Source organism: Poecile atricapillus, chromosome 5 (assembly GCF_030490865.1).
Source record: "Poecile atricapillus isolate bPoeAtr1 chromosome 5, bPoeAtr1.hap1, whole genome shotgun sequence".
In the NCBI taxonomy this organism is placed as follows: Eukaryota; Metazoa; Chordata; class Aves; order Passeriformes; family Paridae; genus Poecile; species Poecile atricapillus.
Window position 1 is genome coordinate 22,928,924 of NC_081253.1, and position 22,763 is coordinate 22,951,686.

The 22,763-nt window shown below is 35.7% G+C and overlaps 1 protein-coding gene across 1 annotated transcript in view; it reads right to left on the bottom strand.

Moving 5' to 3' along the window:
- TTN (titin) overlaps window positions 1–22,763 on the bottom strand; it is a 240,302-nt gene that overhangs the window by 87,751 nt on the left and 129,788 nt on the right. The window contains exons 149-177 of the mRNA XM_058840325.1: window positions 21,019–21,117; window positions 20,425–20,499; window positions 19,429–19,509; window positions 18,213–18,317; window positions 17,615–17,692; window positions 17,181–17,234; window positions 16,784–16,867; window positions 12,907–12,957; window positions 11,864–12,259; window positions 11,222–11,497; window positions 10,721–10,996; window positions 10,439–10,578; window positions 9,836–9,962; window positions 9,486–9,749; window positions 9,111–9,377; window positions 8,714–8,977; window positions 8,039–8,178; window positions 7,788–7,914; window positions 7,409–7,675; window positions 7,051–7,317; window positions 6,323–6,589; window positions 6,097–6,236; window positions 5,034–5,160; window positions 4,132–4,274; window positions 2,086–2,209; window positions 961–1,227; window positions 717–814; window positions 418–586; window positions 54–320 (exon numbers count right to left, since the gene is read on the bottom strand). Of these exons, the coding sequence (XP_058696308.1) occupies window positions 54–320; window positions 418–586; window positions 717–814; window positions 961–1,227; window positions 2,086–2,209; window positions 4,132–4,274; window positions 5,034–5,160; window positions 6,097–6,236; window positions 6,323–6,589; window positions 7,051–7,317; window positions 7,409–7,675; window positions 7,788–7,914; window positions 8,039–8,178; window positions 8,714–8,977; window positions 9,111–9,377; window positions 9,486–9,749; window positions 9,836–9,962; window positions 10,439–10,578; window positions 10,721–10,996; window positions 11,222–11,497; window positions 11,864–12,259; window positions 12,907–12,957; window positions 16,784–16,867; window positions 17,181–17,234; window positions 17,615–17,692; window positions 18,213–18,317; window positions 19,429–19,509; window positions 20,425–20,499; window positions 21,019–21,117 (5,040 nt within the window). The remainder of the gene's footprint in view (window positions 1–53; window positions 321–417; window positions 587–716; window positions 815–960; window positions 1,228–2,085; window positions 2,210–4,131; window positions 4,275–5,033; window positions 5,161–6,096; window positions 6,237–6,322; window positions 6,590–7,050; window positions 7,318–7,408; window positions 7,676–7,787; window positions 7,915–8,038; window positions 8,179–8,713; window positions 8,978–9,110; window positions 9,378–9,485; window positions 9,750–9,835; window positions 9,963–10,438; window positions 10,579–10,720; window positions 10,997–11,221; window positions 11,498–11,863; window positions 12,260–12,906; window positions 12,958–16,783; window positions 16,868–17,180; window positions 17,235–17,614; window positions 17,693–18,212; window positions 18,318–19,428; window positions 19,510–20,424; window positions 20,500–21,018; window positions 21,118–22,763) is intronic.

Consider the following 22,763-nt stretch of genomic DNA (forward strand, 5'->3'; position numbering starts at 1 on the left):
TTAATTTAATTTTTTTATTCCAGGATACAAGCCAACCAAAGTAGCACTCTTACCATGTACAGTAAGTTTCCCTGTTGTACTAGAGCTTGGGAGCTTGCAAGTGTATTTGGCAGCATCTTCAGGATGAGCATTATGTATAACAAGAATTCTCTTTCTACCATCGGAAATGTGTTCAAATCTACCACCATCAGGCACCTCTTCATCTCCTTTAAGCCAAGTAACTTCAGCATTTGGCTTTGAAACTTCACAGATCAATTTTACAGTGTCATTTTCATTTACTTCAAGATCAGGAAGATTTTTTGTGAACACAGCCTCTTCCTCTGCAAAAAGAATTTCAAAAGATGATTAAAGCCTGCCACAAAAAAACCCCACTCTCACATTTTTTATTGCTCACAGATTCTAAAACACTGTGTTTACCTATAACTGTAAGTAGGCCAGAAGTTCGAGCTGTTTTTGCTTCACAGGAATATTCAGCTTCATCATCAAAGACACATTTACTGATGACAAGAATGTGTTCTGCACCTTTAGAAATTATGTCATACTTTTTGCCTTTTCTAATTTCCATGCCATCCTTAAACCACTTCACCTGTTTCAGAAAAAATTAACATTGTTATTAACATGCTCATCCTACATTTCAGTGTGTTGTTGTTTTATAGCAATATAACAAAGTTTTCCAGCTGAAGGAGTTACTGAGATTAAAAAGTCTCACTACAGACCTTGATATTTGGACGAGAAATTTCACATTCAAACCGAGCAGATTCTTTCTCTTTAACCTCAAGGTCAGTCAGGGGTTTGAGGAAGTCGACACGAATAGCTGTAGGAGAATAGAAAATTTTTAGTAGAGGGAAGTCTGTGGTAGAGAAGTAAAAAACTGCCAACATTGATACTACTGCCAGTCACAAACACTAATGCATTGCCTTTACAACACCTAGGCATTTTGTAGAAAATTGAATTACTCACGCTCCACATTGAGAAAACATGATGTCTTAAAATCCTTAGCATCACAAGAATATGTTTTTGCATCATCCAGTGTGCAGCCGCGAATGATGAGTTTTCTGACCCTGCCGTCAGAAATGATATCATACTTCTTTGATTTGTGAATTTCTTCTCCATTTTTGAACCATTTAACTTTTGCATTTTCTCTGGAAACTTCACATTCCAGTACTGCAGTGGCTTCTTCTTCAACAGTCTGGTCCTCAAGTGGTTTAGTAAATTCAACTGGGGGTTCTGAAAGAAACAGATACATTTTTGATAGAAAATATGTAAATTATAGCCAGTCTTCTGTTTGTACAGAACTGTCCCATGCTGTTTACTAATTTTCCATGACTGAATAATCAAAAAGACTCTTAGATGTCCCTATTGAAGGTTTCTTAAAACATCTTTTATTTTTGATACACAGACATTTTTTATTAATTCAGGTAATTTCCTCATTTTCAGTCTACTGTAAGATTAGACTGAATGATATCCTTGTCCATGGGACTGTTAATTAAAAATCATCACAAAGCCTTGAAATCCAATTTCTTTAGCTGAACCATACCCGTGTAATCTCAGTGACTCTGAAGTTACACTGTGAATTTAAGAGAATGCTTAGGGTTTTTTTTCAATTTTTCCTTGAATTACTGGATCAGTGTGTGCAGTTCTTTCACTTAATAACACAGCTTGCAAGCAGTACAAGTGGGTATACAGACAATGTGATGTTGTCCCTTGACTGATGATGACTCTCATAGGTTTCTGGATATTCAAAAGAATGAAAAAAGCCACTGAGAGCCACAAAGGCTGGTATTCCTGGGTCCTCCTGAGGCCAACTGAATGTTCAAATCTGCAGCAAAGCCCTGTAAATCCTAATGAACTGGTTCATCTCCCAGATTTGACCCATTTCCAGCATGTTCTCTTGTTCAGCTCTTCTATAAAATGCAGAGATTTTAAGTAGGTGGCTTTTTTAACGAGGGAAGTTATCAGCCAGTTGAATATTGTTTACATGATCTGACTCATTTGATAAATAGTGCCTATTAGCTTCCTACTCCAGGATGAATCATGAATGGGCCATTAATGCCAATTATGCTTTAACTAAAATGACTGACTTACCTTTCACAAAAAGATTTGCTTGAGTTCTGAAATCTTTTGCTGTCAGTGATACCTCTCCTGCATCTGTTAACTTGACGTCTCTAAGAACAAGTGTGTGAACTCTCCCTTCAGCACGGGTCACAACCTTACAAAACACATAAAAAGCCCTTGTGAACACCTACAACAAGTATTTAAGAAATATTTCATGAAATAGCATGCTATTTATGATTTCTGGAGTTTGGTTGTCCACTTTCATGTGAAATTTTGACAACTTCCTTTTGTATATACTAGATTTAGCTCAATCCTCAAGGCTTTGAGAATTTTGGGGCTGACTTGAGATGATGTCTGCTTTGAACATTTATTAATAAATGCAATAAATAAGCAAATTTATGGGAAAAGTAGGCATTACTGCTGGCTACATGAAAAGTAAAAACTTTTGCAGCTATGAAGAGGTTTGGCACCCCCCACATACACTTCTCTGGAAATGCCAATTTGATTTTCTATTATTAAAATTTGGTAAAAAAATCTGCCTAAAAGACTAGTTTCTGTGATGACCTATTGCAGAAACTACTTTGCAATCACAGTAAACAAAAAAGTCAGTACAATGAATAAAGGTTATAAATATTCAGCCGAATGCCAGCCACACAGGTAATAAAACCATTTGAATTAGAAACAGCTAAAATGAAACACATGTACAATTAGATTGATTCTTAAAGAAAGTTGTAAATGTGTTTCAAGAGGCTATTTTAAATGCTAGAAAGTGGTGCATTGAGTAAGTATATGTTTACTTGCAATTTCATCTTGCTAAAGTTTCAACTGTTCAAATGACAGTTTTGACTGTATATGTAAACTATATGAAGTCTGATTTTTATTTTTTCACCTAATTAAAATAATAGCTCAGAGGGAAAATACAAAAAAAATGTTCCATTACACAGAATACTAAATGTGTATTTTTCTTGCCAGGCAATCATAACTATCAATCCACTGCACTGATCAATAGCTTTTCACATTTTTATTCTGAAACCCAGAATTATCTTGATTTATTTCACGACTCATCTGCAGAGTTTCAACTTTGTTTATCTGTCTTTAAATACTGTAACAGGGACCCTTATCATTATGATCAGTTTTGATTTTCCTGTTTCTACATTCTATTTCTTTTATTAAATAGTTTATATTTATGCAAATTTCTTAAAGCTCAGAAAGATCTAGCAAAACCTAGAAAATCTAGAAAAAAATACGTTACAAATCGTATTTAAAAGAAGTAGCTCTGTACCACAGTATTATTAGCAGCACTATTACAGGTTCTGAAACTTCACTAGCTCATGAAGTGCCTTGAAAGTTTACTTTGTCTTAGTTTTCCAACATTTATTTGAATTTGCATTACTATTTTAGGCCTAGCATGTGCAAAAGAAGTCTGACAACCAATAACAACCATCTCCATTCCTTAATGTATTAATTTATCTTTCTTTCTTTATTTCCCCTACCATTAACTTTAAACATTAAACTGATTGCATTCCAGGCTGCTCAGATCTCAGAGTTAAGAGCCAGCACTTGATTAAGGGTTAAAAATAGCTAGTGAGAAGTGCTTGACAAGCGAATCTGCCCAGAGAGTTATCTGGAGAGCCAGAACAAATGCCTGAAATGGAATTTGAATCCTCTTAATCCCCTTATATGTTGAATTGGACTGCAACTCAGCATTTAGGAGAAAAAAAAGCCTTTTACCTTTCAAAATCCTCTCACTGCAGCCACAGGTAACCTGAGCAAATATTATTCAGTACCCTTGTGGCTAAGTCTCCAACACAATCAAGTACAAAGTCACTGTTGTAATGACTGATATTTTGGAACCTTAGTTTCCCTTCGTATAATAAATAATTGTAGTTTCCCAGAACACTGGAATTTCTGGGAAAAACTGCTATATGTGATTTAGCATTTGACACAGCAGTACTACAATACTGTACCCTAGTACTTCAATTGGCAGAGAACAAATAAGAAATGAAAAAGGGGAAGAGACTTGAAAGAGAAGAAGGAGGAGGAAACAGGAGAAAAAGTAAAGTTTAGGTTCTTTACCTGATCACTGGGCTCCAGTTTCTTTCCTTTCAGGAACCATTCTACTGGGATCCCCTCATAAGAGAGTTCACAATCGAAGGTTGCTGATTCCCCAGCTGTTACTGTTACATCCTTGAGAGGTCTCAGCAAGCCAATTACTCGAGCTTGGTAAGGAGAAGACATAATTTTTAGATTAGTCACTTCTACCCAAGAGAGAGCTGCTGCCCTTATGTACTAATCTCCATGGTGGCTTCCCTCAAGAGAGCCAGACATCGCAATGCTGCTCTTTACATTCCCTAAATAGAAGAGGCCACCCTGGGTTCTTAGGGGAGGGCTGGTCACCTACAATTTCCTATTTGCAGAGTGTGTTTCTTTAAATTGAACAAGGTCAGCAGGAAAGTTGCTCTGCATCTGTCCCCTTGCCAAGCCTTGCATGCCTGTTGCTAGATAAGGCATGTGTTTCCAAAATAGCGAGGGCTAGGATTGGAGTGGGAAACAAGTGGTCTTCAACCGTGTAGTCTGTCCCTGTCCATCAAGCTCTTAACCCTATCCCCAGATATCACTGTTATCCTATCCTCTCCAGTTAACGTGACACTTTGATGCAGCAGAGCCTTTGCTTGCAATATTTGATTTCATAACAGCATATATGATGCCAGACCATCAAGCAGCCTTCAAGGCCATCTCCTTAACTTTACTTCTCCTATATGAATAAATTATATATAAGATTAAAAAACACTTAGGACATTCCTTTACAAAAAAAAAAAATTAGGAACAACCTGAGTAACTAATCCCTGAGTTGCTGTTCTGGAAAGGATTGCTGTGGGTTCCATACAGTATAGAGATTTTCCACCCATTCCAAAGAGGCAGTGAGTACCATGTTTTCACTTAATTATTCAATTAATTTCAGTTCAAAAGACACTTACGTTTCACTCGCAGGTGAGCACCAGACTTGGCATTTGCTGCTTGGAAATCTACTCCACCAGCTTGATCTAAGCGTACATTGTACAGTGTAAGGAAGTGCTTTTTTCCTTCCTCCTTGATTTCACATTCCTGCAAAAACAGAATTGATATAATTTTTTCAGTATCTTCTTCATACTACTTGCTGAAAGAGCCCCTAGTTCTAATGGCATGCATCTGTTTTCTTCTACTCCATTCACAACTCTTAGGCCTATGTGAAATATACATTATAAACATTCATTCACAGGCCTTTCCTTTCAAACTCTCTTCTTAATACAGTCAGCTTCCTCTTGGAAACTAAGGGCAAGAGGCAACACATTTCTGTGCTAAGTAGCCAATATATTAATATATATGTACACCAGACAGAGGCATAGTTCCCCCAAGGGAACTAGAAATTGCTAAGTTTGTGCTGTGACCTTTCCTTGAGAAGACCTTTCCTTCTTTTACCCAGACAGTGATTTTCATGTAATTTCTGATCTTTGTGTATTATTCACATTTGTGCCATTACATAGAAGCCAAATTATTGCCAATTGTGATTGTGTTGTTTCATTATTTTCCAGATCCTTCAAGCAAGGAGTTTAGAATATTTGATTAAGCTCTACACCATTTTACACCTATTTTAGCTGTCACAGAAATGAAAAAGAGTTTGGAAACATGATCTGCATCTATTTAAATCAAATATAACTCAAAACCCACAGGAAAAAGCATGGAATCTGAAGATTGCATTTTTAAATGTCATTATGTTTAAACGACTTCCACAAGGTCTTTGTGCTTTGGATACATGATTGCTAGCTATTGTTAGCAACACAGAATGTACCGTTTTATGTAAAAATAATTTATTATTTAGCTATTTCAGATTACATTTGTACTACATTTAAGACATTATTAATTTTAAAACCCACTATTTTTAATACAGTGACTCCTTCTGAAAGCAAAAAGAGATCAAATTTAGTTTCTGCAGTCACTCTCTCCCATCTCCCTGCAAAGTGTTGAGAAACACAGAAAAAATATCATGAAATATTTGCTTACAGCTGATTCAGTCAGAGGTTCTCCTTTTAGCTTCCAATTGCCATGGACACCTTCCTCAGAGATTTCAATATCGAAACGGGCAGTCTCCGTCTCAATCACCTCCACACTGTATAGTGGTCGTACAATCTCAATCTCCCGGTCTGGAGAAGAAAAAGGTGATTGGCTCCCTCAGTCTCTAGCAGACCCCAAAAGATCTCTACAGAGCAACCTATTAAAATAATCATACCTTCAATATCAAGTTTAGCGGAGGTTTGATCAGTACCACAGTCACAAGTGTACTGTCCAATGTCTTTCTTCAAAGCTTTCTTGAGAATAAGGATTCTCTTTTTACCATCAGCCTTAATAATGACATTCTTTGATGCAGTAATTGGATTGCCATCCTTCATCCATTTCACTGGGGCATCTGCTTTGCTGATTTCACATTGTAAGATTACTTCATCTTTCTCCACAGCAGTGTAATCCTGCAGCTTTCCAGTGAAATAAGGGTCTCCCTCTGCAAGCAAAAGTGAAGATATATTTCAGTCTGAAGTTTTAGTCTTCCAGAAAAAAACAACTAGTTTCTACCACAAAATATATTTCCTGTTTATATCCTGCAAGAAGGATTAAATGTAGTCCTTTTTCAAGTTCTGCTACAAAAAAGAAAACAATGAACACCTAAACAAACAATTTAAGGCATTACTAATATTACTGATGATAGTTTTGATGCTCTAGGAGTTTTAGAGCACTGTTTTAAGTATGTACTTACTAACTTTGCAACTATGCATGAAATTTAAAAATTATTGTAATCATCCTTTGTGAATAGGTAAATGGAAACCCAAAGAAGAAAAACAAATTGTTAGATTTCAAAATCATAATTTAAATTTAGGCCAACCCCAAGACTTTCTGATTGCTAATTTTTATTAATAAAACTCTTCTGATGACATACATCAGGTAAATTCTTTTGGGTATTCTTACCAAGAACAGTGAGTTTAGCTTCTGAGAATTTGCCCATAGCTTCCACTTTTATCTGAGAAGTATCATCAATAGTAAGATCTTTGATTGTGAGTGTATGGAATTTGCCATCATCTGTCATTGAAACCACTTTGCTGGTGTGCAATCGTTGGTCATTCTTGAACCAGACCACAGTGATATTTTCATGGGAGAGTTCCACAGTGAACTCTGCAGTTTCTCGCTCCTTCTTTGTTACATCCTTGAGAGGAGTGATGAATTTCAGGCGGATACCTATAACAACGTAACATGTCACAACGTGAGCAATATAAACTATGCAAGTATATGATGCACAACTTTCCTAGAAAGACAAAGTCTAACAAACCTTCAATAATTAGCTTGGCACTTGTTCTCTTATCCTCAGCTTCAAATGTGTATTTTACTTCATCCTCAAAGGCAACAGATTTAATAATCAGAGCATGCTTTGTTCCGTCTGAAATAATTTCAAATCTTTCATCAGGAGTGATTTCTTCTGTTCCTTTCAACCAGCGGAAAGTCTTGGGTTCTCTGGATACCTCACATTCAAACTTAGCTTCATCCTTCTCAAAGACCTTCACATCACTTAGTGGAGTGATAAAGATAAGAGGCAGTTCTGAAATCAAAGAAGAGCTCTTTCAGATCAGTTCATACTGGGCTTTCTGACACTAGATTTGTTCTCATGCCCTGAAATACACATGGAAATGTTGGCCTAGTGCAGACTGTACCTTTCACTTTCAGATTAGCAGCACTTTTAGCATTGGCAGCTTGGAAAGACACTTCTCCAGTCATATCAAGTTTGCAGTTATGAAGGACAAGAATATGCTTCTTCCCATCTTCAATGATTTCACAGTCCTGGTGATAAAGAAACGCACCCCACCCCAAATATTAATATTCTATAAAACCACTAAGAAAACACTATTCTTAATCATGTTTTTCTACAGGAAATTATGGTCTAAAAACAAAGAATAATCCTTACAGGTGAAGGTGTTAGGGTTTCTCCCTTTAGCTTCCATACAGGATGGACATCAGGCTCAGAAATTTCAATTTCAAAGCGTGCTGTTTCACCAACAAATACTTCCACTCCATACAGTGGGCGCTCTACTTTAATTAAGCGAGCTAAAAAAAAAATAAATCAAAAGTTTGCATCTGTTTACTTATAAAAGGTATACCATACAAATATAATACTGGAAAGCATCTTAAGTCTCTCCCCTTTCCTTCTTTTGGGCATTCAAATGCTATGACTAGTAAGTGTTTATCTAACATCTTCCTAAAAAGCAGCAAGTTGGCAGTCTACAACCTCCTTCCATAATATGTTTGAAAATTTAGTTATTTTTGGTAAAAATATTTTTTTCTAATAATTAGCCCAGGTATCTGTTACAGTGAACTAAATTGATTTTTTTTTCCTGATGGCAATTGGACAGAGAGAGTAACTGGTCATCACTATCTTTATAACAGCTATTTATATATCATCAAATATATTGTCTCTTGTAATCACTTTCAACAACTTTAAATCGAGATATTTCAGCCATTCATCATAACAGCATGCTTTCTAGAGGAACATTTTTGGTCTTGCTCTCTAGATTGTGTCTGTCTGTGACACTGGTTTACAAAGGTTTTGTTACTTTCCCTTAGTGAAGACATGGTTACTTACACTCAACGCTGATATTGGCACTTGTCTTGTCGGTTCCACAGTCACACTCATAAACACCTTTATCACTCTCTGCAGCCTTCTTGATCTTCAGGATACGGCGCAAGCCATCCGTTTTTATGGAAATTCTGTTGGAAGCTATTAGTTCTTCACCATCTTTGTACCATTTTACTGGCACATCTTTGCTAAGTTCACACTCCAGAGTAATATCATCTTTCTCTACAGCACTATAGTCTTGTAATTTCACAGTGAAATATGGATCAGCCTCTACAAAAACCATAGTGGATAAGATAGTATTAGTTACATAAATATACTCAAATGTCAATATTTTGTCACTTTCTACATATAAAAATGGCTAATATTAATTCTAGAGCAGGCTTTGAATTATTTGTGTAATTACCTAAGACTTTCAGGTTGGCCTGTGTGTTCAAGTCCTTGACTACGGCCTTTATTTCTGAGATATCATCAAGTGTTACTTCTCTCATTTCTAGTTTATGAACTTTGCCTTCTGAAGTAATTAAAACTGTTCTGCTTGTGTGAAGTCTCTTATCATTTTTGAACCATTTCACGGGCATGTCTTCATGAGAAAGCTCAAACTGAAAGTGAGCTGTTTCCCCCTCTTTCACTGTTTGATCCTGTAGAGGTGTGATGAACTTCAGCCTCACGCCTGTAATGTAGACACAAAAATGCAATGAGAAAAAAGGCTAATGTTGTCCTGAAAGATATAGTCTTTATGATTTTTTTTTAATTCTTTTGTTCATGAGAAAATACTTGCCTTCTACAAACAGTCTTGCTGTGCTCTTCTTGCCATCAACTTCAGCAGTGTATTCTCCCTCATCATCAAACTGAGAATCATTGATAACAAGAATGTGCTTCTTCCCATCTGCAATGATGTCAAATTTTTCTCCAATCTTGAGTATATCAGTGCCCTTAGACCATATAACATTGGCCTCTCTGGTAAGGACGCATTCAAACCTTGCCTGGCGCTTCTCAGGAACAGTGACATCTTTTAGGGGCACAGCAAAGTCCAGTTCAATTTCTGGAAGCAAAAGATAAGACATCATTTGTAACGTGCTGCATGTGAACTCTGTCTAAGCTGGTGTCTCCCTCAGTGGGGCACTGTACCTTTTACTGTCAGGATAGCTGTAGTGACGGCGTTAAGGGCCTGGTAAAGGACTTCGCCAGCTTGCTCTAACTTGACTTTGTGTAAGGTCAGGAAGCGCTTTCCTCCTTCAGCTTTGATTTCACATGTCTGGAGAGATGACAGACTTTGTTAAATACAAATACCAGCGTAATGCAAATGCCTTTCTGCTAGATGTTTTTAATAAAGGATTTTCATAAATTTATGAATATTGCATATGCAGTAAAGAGTCAGGTAGGAAGAATGAAATTGCTTTTCAAGGAAAGTTAACACTTTTACTTTATAATTAAAATATGGAGTACATTTCTTCAGCATTCCATACTTCTTTAGAATGTCAGAACCATTCCTACAATATATGTAGGATATTTCTATTACTGCTTGAATTATGTGTTGTAACACCTTAAGAAAGTGAAGGCCTTCAAAACTTCAAAACTTAGCTTTAATAAAATATAATCCTTACTTAAAGAAGCAGTATTTTTAGTCATATATTCTGGACTGATTAGCAATGACACAACATAAAGATTGAAGAAACCTGTTCACAGTATTTAATTTAAATAAATCTTGTTGTAAAATTTAAGGATGCTTACAGGTGAAGGTCTCAGGATTTCTCCTTTCAGCTTCCATTCACCAGGAATATCATCTTCAGATATTTCTGTGTCAAAGTTTGCTGTTTCTTTCTCGTAAACTGTAACATCCTCTAATGGCTTCAGAAGCTGAACTTCACGTTCTACAATACACACATATATGATTAGATCAAGTTTTGTTAGAGCTTTATAATAATTCAGGTCACCTTTTTTGTTTTTATTTAGAAATTTTTCAACACTGGCCTATAAGCTGATTAAATATAATCCAAATAAAAGCATCCTTACCACCAAGTGTCAGTTTAGCTGGATATCTGCGACCTTCAACTTCCACTGCATATTCTCCAACATCAGCAGGACCAGCATTTTTGATTTTCAGGAAAATTTTATTTCCTTCTTTAAAGATTTCTGTCTTGTCAGTCGGTTCAGCAGGGATTTCCTCATCTCCTTTAAACCATTTAATGTTTGGTGTATCCTTGACAATGTCGCAGCTGAAAGTAGCTGTTCCTTTTGGTTTAACATGCTGGTCTCTTATGGGTTTTACTAACCAGTCCCTTATAATTTCTGCATGACAAAAAGTCACACAAGAACACATCAGACTTTTATTACAAATAGACATGTCATAAAAAATATTAAAAACTAAAAGACTTTGTATTACAAGCTTTTAATAGCTGTAAAAATCTTAACTGTTCACTTATATTGTAAGACAATGAGAAAAGGATTTTGTAGTTTTTGCAGTAGCCCATATATCCTAGAGAGAGAAAAAAAGAACATGATTTTGGTGCTTACCTACTACCCTAACACAAGATGAGCATGATAGTTCAGAGTCTTCCACAGTAACAGTGTAAGTTCCAGCATCAGCATCATCTGAATCAGCGACTGTGAGAGAATGTGACAAACCAATAACACCCAGAGCAAATTTCCCAGGCTTGGCTTTGATGATTTTACCATCCTTTCTCCAGACCACATTTCTTTCTTTGTTAAGCTCACATGTTAAGTACAGTGGCTGGGTTTTAACCACAGTCACTTCTTCTTCAAGGGTTTTCACAAACCGCACTGGGAGTTCTGTGGGAAACAGAAGATTTTGATTGATATATAGAACACATGATATTATATAATATTATATATTATAGTATAATATATAATAGTATAATAATATAACATATAATAGTGTAATAGTATACTATATAATAGCATATAAGTAGTATATAATAGTAGTAGCATATAATAGTAATAGTATAATAGTATATTATAATTATATAATGGTATAATCATATTATATAATAGTATGATAATATATATATAATATATAATATGTGTAGTGATCAGGGGAAATAAAAGGATGCATCTACCAACTACTGCAAAATTACAAAGCACCAGTTCTAGTTGGAAGAGTAGCTGGCCTATTGATAAATTTGAAACAGGAAATACCTTCAACAATAAGTTTGGCTGTTGAGGTCTTCTCTTTGTTGCCCAGCCGTAATACACAAGTATATTCACCAGCATCAGACAGCTGGACATCAATAATATGCAGCTTCCTATCTTTGCCATCAGCAATAAACTTGTGTTTTGGGCTCTCTCGGATGTTACTTCCATCTTTCATCCAGCTGGTAATTGCAGTGGATGGTGAAATAAGGACTTCAAAGATTGCAGAAGACCCAACAGACTCAGCTTCTTTTAGCACTATATCTTTCATCTCCTTGACAAACTTCAGTGGTACAGCTTTGAGCTGGTAAGTAAATGGAGGCTCTTCAGGAGGTTTTTCACCACCACTGCCTGGCCTGAGTTTCCTTCTTTCTGCATCTGCTGGTGAAGGTGTCTTCTTGGCTGTAATTCAGATTCAGAAATTAATAAACTAATCCTGATTAATTGCTTTGCACTGTAGGCTGTAATGATTTTGGTTGGGAGAGATTTAACAATCTTCTAAGTAGCTACCATGGGGCTGTTTGGGGCAATGTTTTTGAAAGCAGTCTTGATAATACAGAAATGTTTTTGTGATTGCTGTAAGATGCTTGCAGAGCCAAGGCCTTTTCTGCTTCTCATATAGCCCCACCGCTGTGAAGGCCGGGAGTTCACAATAAATTGGGAAGAGATACAGCCAGGAAAGCTGATCCCAACTGAGCAAAGTGATATCCTACACCATATGGTGTTATGCTCAGTATATAAAGCAGGGGAAAGAAGATGGAAGGGGGGGTGTGTGGAGGTGGGGGCATTCAGAGTTAGGACACTTGCCCTTCAAGGGATGGAACCCTGCTGCCCTGCATATGGGTGAACATATCTCTGCTCATGGGAAGTGGTGAATGAATTCCCTATCTTGCTTTGTTTGTGTGCTCTGCTTTTGTTCAACCCCTGAGTTTTCTCACTTTTATGCTTCTTATTCTTTCTTCCCTCCCACCATAGGGGAGTGAGTGAGTTGCTGTGTGGGGCCTGATTGCCAGATGGAGTTAAACCACAACAAGGTTGTAATACCCTACCTTTGATTGGACTGATACCCTTCGGAGATTCTTCTTTTGGTGGCTTGGCCTCTGAAGTAGAACAGCAAGATTATTAGGAATGTAGTTAAATAAATATACAATAAAACTAAGACAAGCATTTATTTTACATATTAGATTTTTTTTTTTCTTTTAGTTACCTACATGTAAAAGGGGAGGAAAGGATACAAACATATTTCTATTTTTATAGAATTTATACTGTACATATCTCAATAGTAAGTTTGATATCCTGAAGTGTGGGAATTCCATATTCAGCAGTAGAGCCTAACAGGCAGCTTAAAACAAAAAAGCTTCTATTTCCTTCATGTTTTGTCCTGCCCATTAATTTGTAAAATTTTGTCATTATTTGACATTTTATTTAAGATCAGGCCTTTGATCAATACCCACCTGTCAGCCAAAACAGTTTAAGTGCCAATTAAAATTAGATGAGGTTGTTTATTTTTTTTAAAAACATACACACTTTTACCAGTGAACACCACAAAAATATAAACTGTGTAAATTAAATTTATGTTTTTGGAAAATGTAGTACTTTTACAAGTGAGGGATGTTCTGTTAATCTAATTTGCGATGAATCATCACAAACTTTTGAAAATATTACCCATGCTATGAGGCCTCTTGTTACCTTTTTGTGAAAGGAAATATAAAAGATACTTTTAATGGGAGAATGAAATGAATGAAATGCAGGGCAGATTTTATTGCAGTGGATGGAAAAATGAATACTAGAAAAAAATGTGTGAGTTTTCCTGAGAAGACAATGGCACACACAACGATTAATGAAGTCTTACAAAAGTATAAGACTAAGACAATGAACAGTGATCACACAGCTGTATGTACAGACAGGTAAGAGAAACATGTGAAGAGTGGCTGAATGCCAATAAAGCTGGCTGACAGACTTGATGGAATTGTGAATGGTGTTACTGAAACACAATGGCAGGTGGTGCTCTCCTGAAGCAAATGGTACAAGCACTTCGTGGAAGAATTTGGCATCAGTCTTCCTCACCTCGCTTGGCATGAGACTTTGCTGGAACATCCAGAACTTCATATGACTCTCCAGGTGCATCCAAATTCTTATTTTCACTCGAAAGTCTAGTGACCTGCTCAGTCAGGTGAGCAGGTTCTGATTTCTGGTATTCTTTCTCTCCTTCTGCTTTATTGGAAGTTATTACCTTACCTATCCTTGAGGAGGAAGTACCTTCTCCATTTGCAAGGATCCCTTTGCTTGACGATAATTTGTCTGTGAACTTTCCCTTCTCTTTTTTCATGGTACCAGATGTGCTTTTTCCAATGCCATGTTCAGGTGATGTTTTTTCATCTGATATACCTTCTGTATATTGCTTTTCTTCAATTTTATCTTTTGTGGTTTTGTGATCTAGAGTTTCTTCGTATTCATCCTGAATGGTATAAACATCTTGAATTTGTTTTTCATCTTGACTTTGTGGTGGCTGAATAGCAACTTTCTTTACTGACTCAGATATGACTCCCTTTTCATGTTCTCCCATGGAAGCTTCACTTTCCATTCCTCCTGTAATTGCTGTATCAAATTCTTTTTCCACAGGCAGAATTTCAGGGGCATTTGACTGTCTAATTTTGCCTTTTTTTAAGTGGGTGCTGAAGATAGTTTTTTCTTCCTTCTCTGGTATAATCTTGCCTGTTTTTTTATCGCTTAGGAGTGCTTTCTCAGCCAACAATTGTCCTAAACCATCCTCATAATGAACTTCTTTCTCTGTAGGGTATTTTTCTCTTGCTTTCATTTCTACTACTTCTGACTTAAGAACAGATGGTTTAAAGATTGTGTGAGGTTTTTCTCTGGGAATCTCCTCATCTTCAATGGGTTGCTCTAGGTCAACATCTTTTCTCAATCCTCCCTGAGCCTCCTCATACAGGTCTAAGGAATGTACTTCTGCTGAAGTAAAATCCAGATTCTTATCTTTCTCATCATCTTGAATATCTTCTATTTTCTTTGTTTCTTTGTTAAGAATCTTATCTATAGGAATTTCAGGTACTGTGCTGCCAGATTGCTTCATCCTCTGAATTTTACTTTGTATGCCATGTCCCTTCATGGATTCTCCAAGAGGAACTTCAGATTTCTCTTGACTAAAACCTCCTCTCTCATTTTCATTTCTAAGCTGATCAGTTTCAGCTGTGCCTGCCTCTATGATATCCTGTACAAATGAAGTTTTATCCTTGATGTGAAATTTTTCAGGTTGCAAACTTTGTTTTGATTTTTTCTCTTTTCCTAGAAGATGTTTCTGGTCCCTGGGCTGATATGGCTTTCTGGGTTTAGGTACACAAGTTGACTTAATTTCTTCTTCTTTTTCATGGTCAGGAATTTTTCCTTCATGAAGAACCGTAAACTTTTCAGAGACCTTCTCTATGGCATCTTCCCTATGAACAAGCAATTTAATTTCATCCTCCTTTTCTTCTCCAGAATGTCTTTCCATATGTTCAGATGTTTCAGAAATCATTTTCACTTCCTCATCAGGAAGTGGTAGTTCCTCCTTTGTGGAAAGAATGTGATCCATTTCAACTTCTAATTTCTCACCTGTAAGGGTAGTCTTTCCTGCAATTACAGGTGTCATTTCTGATTCCTCTTCTTCAGAAGGCAGGACAAAATATTTAAAAGATACTTTCTCCTGTTCATCTGTCTCTGAATTCAGTATTCCACCAGCTGTTTCCAGTGAGATTTTATACTCAAGTGGCTCTATGGCCGGAATTGTTTCCTTAGGACTTACTTTCTCTTTTACATGCAAGCTTTTTTCAACCAAAATCTTCTTTAACACAATTGACTCAGGCTTTTCTTCTTCCACTGAGGGCATTTTATCTCTATGCTTTAGTACAGATGGTGCATCAGGCTTTTCTGCAGCTACAAAGGTTTCATAGGTAATGGTAATTTAGAGAGTTAAAATCCATAAGAATAAGAATCAGGAACAATATATTTTTAAGACAAATTTTACAGCTATACCTGAAATAAAATGAACACAGAACATTTTTTCTCTACACAACAGAAACTTACAACATTACCACAAAAGTAAGGTAAGAACACTACACACAAACATAAGACCACATTAGCAGTGTCTCATCAGATCACCAATTAAAATCCAGTGTAGGTTAAAAGTAGCAGAAAATGACAGCTATCTGGTCACTGACATAAAGTAGGTTAATTGTGCCACTGCACATACATCACCAGATCAATGGCCAAGAGACATTAATGACTTGGCTTCTTAAATGCCCAAGATCTGAGCTATACTGCAACATGAGGCCCTTTGAATGGTGGGCGAGCAGAATGGACATCGGCTCTGCCGGTGGAGCACAGGCTCCGAGTGTTTCAGAGGAAAAGGAACCATCACAGCTCTTTTATTTCTCACAGCAGGCTTTGTTCCAGGGTCCTAAGCATAGCAGATGAAAGTAGCAAAACTCTAATTCTTCAACATCATTGTCAGTTTTCCTCAGGGTTTCAATGACAAATCAAAAGCAGGAAAACAAACAACACAACAATTGTTTAGAGATATGTGTAACTTCTCTGTCTACACAGAAAATACAAGATCACAAAGTTCACAAAACATGTATCAGGACATGAGGAACATCAAGAAAACGACAGAATATGCCAATTTCATAGTAGGACAACAAATAAAGACACACATATTGCCATCCAGACAAAAGAGCACAAATTGGTCTCCATAATATATCAGAGATCTTTTAAATTAGGTGACAGTACCTAGAATAACAAGATCCTTGAATAAGACCTCAAATCTTCCTGTAATGAATGAGTTATTGTACAGTTCTTCCCTCTTTTTATACTGAAGGTATTTAGGTATGTCAGAGAAAAACCTTCTAAATAGCATAGAATACACATAAATACCTGCTTTCTTTCCAACAACTGGAGCTGTCACTGGAGCAGTAACAGTGGGTGCTGGTTCTTCAGCTGGTTTTGGAGATTTTACAGCTGTATGGGGAAAAAAGTTTTAATACATTACTTTAAGTATGATCTTTAAAATGTTTCATAAATGGTAGGAAAGTTCTAGTCTTATTAATTCAAAAGGCCTTTGTGTGGACACTTTTAATATTCAGCTGCACAAGGTGCTGACTCATCTAGACTGTGCTTTTGCCAAGATTGGACCAGATTAGCCTTGAAATCACTTTCCAGCCTGGTATTCTATGATTCTATGAACATCCTTTTAGCAAGAAATCCCTGAACAGAAAACACTAGACGCACAAGAAAGGCTTGACTAAAGCATTCACGACTAAAGAATTCTTACCTACTGCAGGTTTAGGTTCAGGCCCAGGAACTGGGACAGACGCTGGCTTAGTTTCTGCCATTTCAAACACAGAAATTACAAGTAGGTTAGTTTACATTTTTTGCGGTCACGTTGAGCATTAGAAGTTAGGAGCAACAACACAGAGAGAGCTAAATGAAGACAGAATTTATTGGTTTCTATTTTATTTGGCCAAAAAGCAAGAAATGACCTTGAGATAAATTCTTATAAAGCAGGATTGCAAACAATGGAAAAAAGATGAATTTTTCAAGCATTGAAGAATAAAGACAACAAGAAATCCGGAAGATTGCAAAATGGTTAATGAGGACACAGTAGTCATGACAGACAGTAATGCATGATGTTAATATAGCATGATATTCAGCACTGAATATCGTTTAGTTGCTGTAATAAGGAAAAGGAGCACCACACGTCTGTACCTTTTGGTGGTTCAGGCACAGGTTTCTCCTCTTTTTTAATGGCAGGTATCTCAGTTTTCTTCGTAGGAACTTCTGGTACTTTAAAATAATATTTTTATTTTGTAAGATATATTAAAACACCTTAAATGCCTAAATAGAATACCCTCAAGTATATTTAAAAGCTTTCATTGTTTTTACATGTGAACAGTTTCAGATTTTCATAAGAATTAGGAATATATATTTCTTAGAGTAAGATTTGAATAAATTAGAAACTATAAATGGGTTAAAGGACACACATTTGCAAAAAGTTACCTAAAAGAATGCTTGGATTAACTGTTTTGCTGTAGTTATATTTTTATCAGTATTATAGAAAATAATTGTAAAGCTCTTTTCTATATAGAATGAAGATTGAGAAATAATCCCAAAATGCAGAATTCAGACCCAAAAGTGAATGTCAAACTTGGCTGCACTTTCAGCTAAGACTTAAATTGCACAATTAGGCCAATGAAAGCTATCTTTTAAGATATTAGTTTAATTCCTGAACTTAAGAAAATACTACTTAATAATGGCGTTCTAAAAGCTAATAATTTAATAAATAGATTTTATAGTAATCTAGTACCTTCAGGCTTCTTAATTTTTTCTACTGGTGTAGGTACTGGTTTAACTTCTGGTTTAGGTTCTTTTTCTGGTTTAGGTTCTTCCTCTTCAGGTTTCTTTTTAAGAACTTCAAAAGAAAAGACATCTCGGTTTTTAAAGCACAGGCAAACAAAGGAATAAGACAATGAACAAGACAAAGATTAAAAACATCAACCATAAAGAAAAAGGAAAATAAAATACATAGCTCAACAGAAATGAAAGATTTGTGTAACTATTCAAGATACTATTTGGAAATTTAAAATTCTAGTCACCTAAGGAAAAAAGACATTTTTATTAAGAGCAGTCCATCTGAGAGAAAAGATTTTAATGTTACCTGCCTATGATAGGATAAAATTTCTTGTAATATCTTATGTATTTATTCTCTCATTTAAATGATGACTTCCTATAAGTAATTATGAATTATTAACTAGTTAAAGATGATTTTTAGGGACACAGTGCAGGATTATAGATTAAACTCCCACTGACTTCAGTGAGAGAACAATACTAAAATCCTTAAGTATTGTATTTGGAGAGCTCAAATTTATATAGTATCTGTTTTCCATTTTATTGATTTCACTTGGTTTTGTCCTCTCAGTTCTGCATCTTGGGTATGTAATGACACTGTCATCTGAAAAATGGAATATTATATTTTATTATTTTTTCTAAAATTCGAAGGTACAAGGCATGAATCATCCCTATATGGTATTTCAAAGAGAATTGGAATTAGTGCTTCATTCTTCTAAGGAATAGTTGAGCACAAAATGATTCAGAATGCCCCAGACTTTGTGGGAAATGGAACTGATGTGCAATAGCACTGTGGGGTTCTGTGATCTGTGTGGTACTTCTAAGAAAACCATAAAAGAGAATACATAGACTACACACATAACTTTAGTAACATTTACACTGTGGGCAATGGAAGACTCTCAACTCTACTATAAAGAGGTAAGGAAAAAGGACTAGAGGGAGATAGGGAACTAGATTTTCATTGCTCTGCTCTGTTTTCACTACAGATCCTTTGCATCATTTCAGGCTACACCTCTTTCCTCCCTGCAACTACAACTGCTTTTCCCAAGAAACAGACATCAGATAGTATCTGATCATGTAATATTCCATACCACATATGTTAAACAATTTTACTTAGGGGAATATGCTGATCAGTGTTAAAATGGGTTTTTAAAAACAGAGCCAAGTTACTATACCTCTTTTCAAAACAACTTCTTCTTTTGGTGGAGGAGTAGGCTCAGGAATTACTTTGCGAGGTTTCTTTACAAGTCCAGGCACTTAAAAGAATATTATTCCAGATTTTATTATAGGTTCATAACAGCGGTAAGAGTTAACCAACAACTAGCATGTCCAAACCAGCACACAAATCAAAGACTAGTTCACAACTGAATATTAAAATCAAAGGTAAAACTGTTGCTATTGAAGCCAATAGCTGTAATATATTTTCTACATAATTTGCATACAGCTGTCATCTAAACTTATGTAAAAAGTTTTCATACAAATAAACAGAAGAGAAGTATGGTTTGAGAAAACTATAAGGGTTATGTATTCAAGAAGAATCATCATCATAACATTTTATTTCCTTGTCCTCTTTCACTACAGACTTATGTTACATATCTCTTCATATGAGCTATTTGTCTGTGATATTCATAAGGAACCACTTTAATCTCTAAACTTGGAACAGCATTAAGAAGGAATGTCCACTGCTTCGCTGCTTAATTTATCTTAAACTCCAGTAAACATGAATAATATAAAGGAATACCTGTTAAGTGGCCTGCTCAATACATTATTTATTCCCATCTCTAGAAAGTGTCCTCTCACAAAATTAAATTACATTTCAGAAAAATAATAAACTAAGTATGTTGGAAAAATGGTGTATACATTTAAAGAGTATTTTTTTTTTTTTTCATTTCTAGCTAAGCAGAAAACCAAAGTGAGCACCTAAACAAGTGATAAAACTCATAAAAACCCTCTCACTCCTCTATGTTTCTGTCTCTTATATCTCACGGACTGCATGATGGGAGACTAAAGTGGACATAAATATAACACAAATGTATATGCTGAAGATGGGGATGCATGTTGAGCATAATCTAACAAAGACAGTATTTTGATATATTTGAAGATAATGAGAACTACAACTTTAGGCTCATGAGAGGTTTATTTTAAGCTAGATTCTTGTATTAGCTAGGTACCTTTAGCAGGTGGGGGTTCCAGTTTCGGAGGCTCGCCAGGTTTTGCAGCCACAACTTTCTTCCTTGCCTCAGGAGCTTTAAAGGAAACAATTTTAGTTTTACAACACAAACTAGACTCCAAGAGGAAAGGAATTTTCTAAAAAAACCAACCACCTCATTAATAGTACTGATATAAAAGAAGGACAAAAGCTGCAAACAACTGCTTAGAAAAAGTCAGATGGTCTGTAGGAAGCACAATGGATCTGAAACCTGTGTTCATATGAAGCCAGCAAAATATTGCTGGGGATTCTTTTCATTTGTAAGAATATGTTAAAGAGAGAAGAATTATGTTAAGGATAGAAGAAAGTGTTAACTTAATTAAAATTGTTTTAATATTTTTTTTTTCCTGTAACTATTGAAAAGAACCCAAGTAAACGCTGATAAAAAATCATGATGGACTGAGCATTAGTGAGGAGCACCATTAAAGTATAGTATATTAGAAAAGAAATAAAAAAGACACAAAATTATAGTCTAAAAGCATGCTTTTCAAGGTTCATCAGTATAGTTTTAAAAGACTGAGTTTCTAACATTATTTATGGCTTCAGATGATTATACCTTTAAGCAGATCTTTTGCCAGTTTAATATCTTCTTTTGGAGCAGGTGGTGGTGGTGGTGGTTTTCGCTTTTCAGGGATCTTCTTTTCAGGTTGCGGCACTTTAAATAACATTAAGTAGATTTAGAATAAATTTCCTACAATGGTAGTTATGTGAAGAGTAATGTACAAACCTAAAGACCACCATTTTCCATTTCCATTGAAGCCAGTGAAAAAATGTCATGGAATGAAATGGGAGCATGAAAGAGCCTTAGGTTACTGCTTCATAGCATGCAAATACCCAACTTTAAAAAGCATGTTAACACCATGACAGCAAAAGTAGAAAACCAAATGAAGGGAAGACTCTTGTCAGAAACAAAATGAAAGCATTCTAAATAATCTTCAGGTACTTAGAATTAAATGATCAGAAACGATTTCCAGAACACAACAATGGAAGAATCACAGAAAGACCTACAACGTAGAGGTGACCTACAACACTCAGGCACATGGGTGAAAAATGAGAGAGCAAGAAGAATCTGCACATGATGATAATGAAAGAAAGGTGTGTGGCAGCCTCCAGGGAAATACTTTGTATACCTTCAACTGGCAAAGCTTCTTCAACTTCTACAACTGGAATTTCCTCTGCTTCTTCAGGCTCAATCTCCTTTATGATTTCATATTCTTTAAAGAATATTGACAACCGGTGTAAGTTTTCAATCATAAGATTGTTTCACGTGAACAATTATACAGATATAAATAAAGCAAATCTACTTCAACAGACACAGACAAATACACATTAGGATAAGTAATCACTTAGTAACTGTTACCTTTGCGGTTAACACAAGATTTTGAAAACTACTTTGTTTCTAAGCATGAGTAAGGATTGTGTGGAGGACAGAATTTTTATGTATACAATATAAACAAAACAATAAGCTTGGTGATGACTCATTGTAACAGGAAAGAACAAAATGTCAATGCTCACAATTAATTTAGGATTATAACAACAACATAAATAGTAACTTTTGAGAAATTCCAATTTAGTGGGAATTTAATATTATCTTAAAAAGAGACATATCCTGTGCAGGAGCATGTATTTTCCAAATATGAAAATATGCTAACAGATACAAAAAATAATGACTAGTATAATCTAAAATATGAAGTGAAAAACTTACAAATTTCACACATGGGAGAAAAAGGAAAATGTCTACTTTAAAGCTTATACTCGGAAGAACAGGACAAAGGATTGTTCTTAGAGTAAAATCTATGGTGGCACAAACCTTCACTTGGTAGTGATTCAGGTATTTTAGGAATAGCAACAGGTACTTTCTCCTCGGAGACAGGTTTCTTGGGTACCTCAGACACTTCAAAAAAATATTAAGTTTTTTTATTTTTTGTGTATATAAATGTACATACAAAACATAAAAAGACAAAGACATCTAACACACACAAAATCACAGTAACAGAGGCCCTAATCATGGTAGACTGCGCTCCAGTCTATCAAGTTAGGCTACATTCAACTGACAAATTTTATAGACTCACTTATGAACAAAGAAAAGAAAGAATACAGAAAACATTTCTTCTCAGGAGATGCCTCCTGGCAATATGTACCTTTGGTTGGACGAAGCTCTGGCTTTTCTAATTGTGACTTTGTAGGTGTTGTAAGAGACACTTTCTCTTCCAGGACAGCTCTCTCCTGCACCTCAGTTTCTTTAAAGATATTAGTAAATTTTTATTTTGTGAATATTAAGACACATATATACACATAATA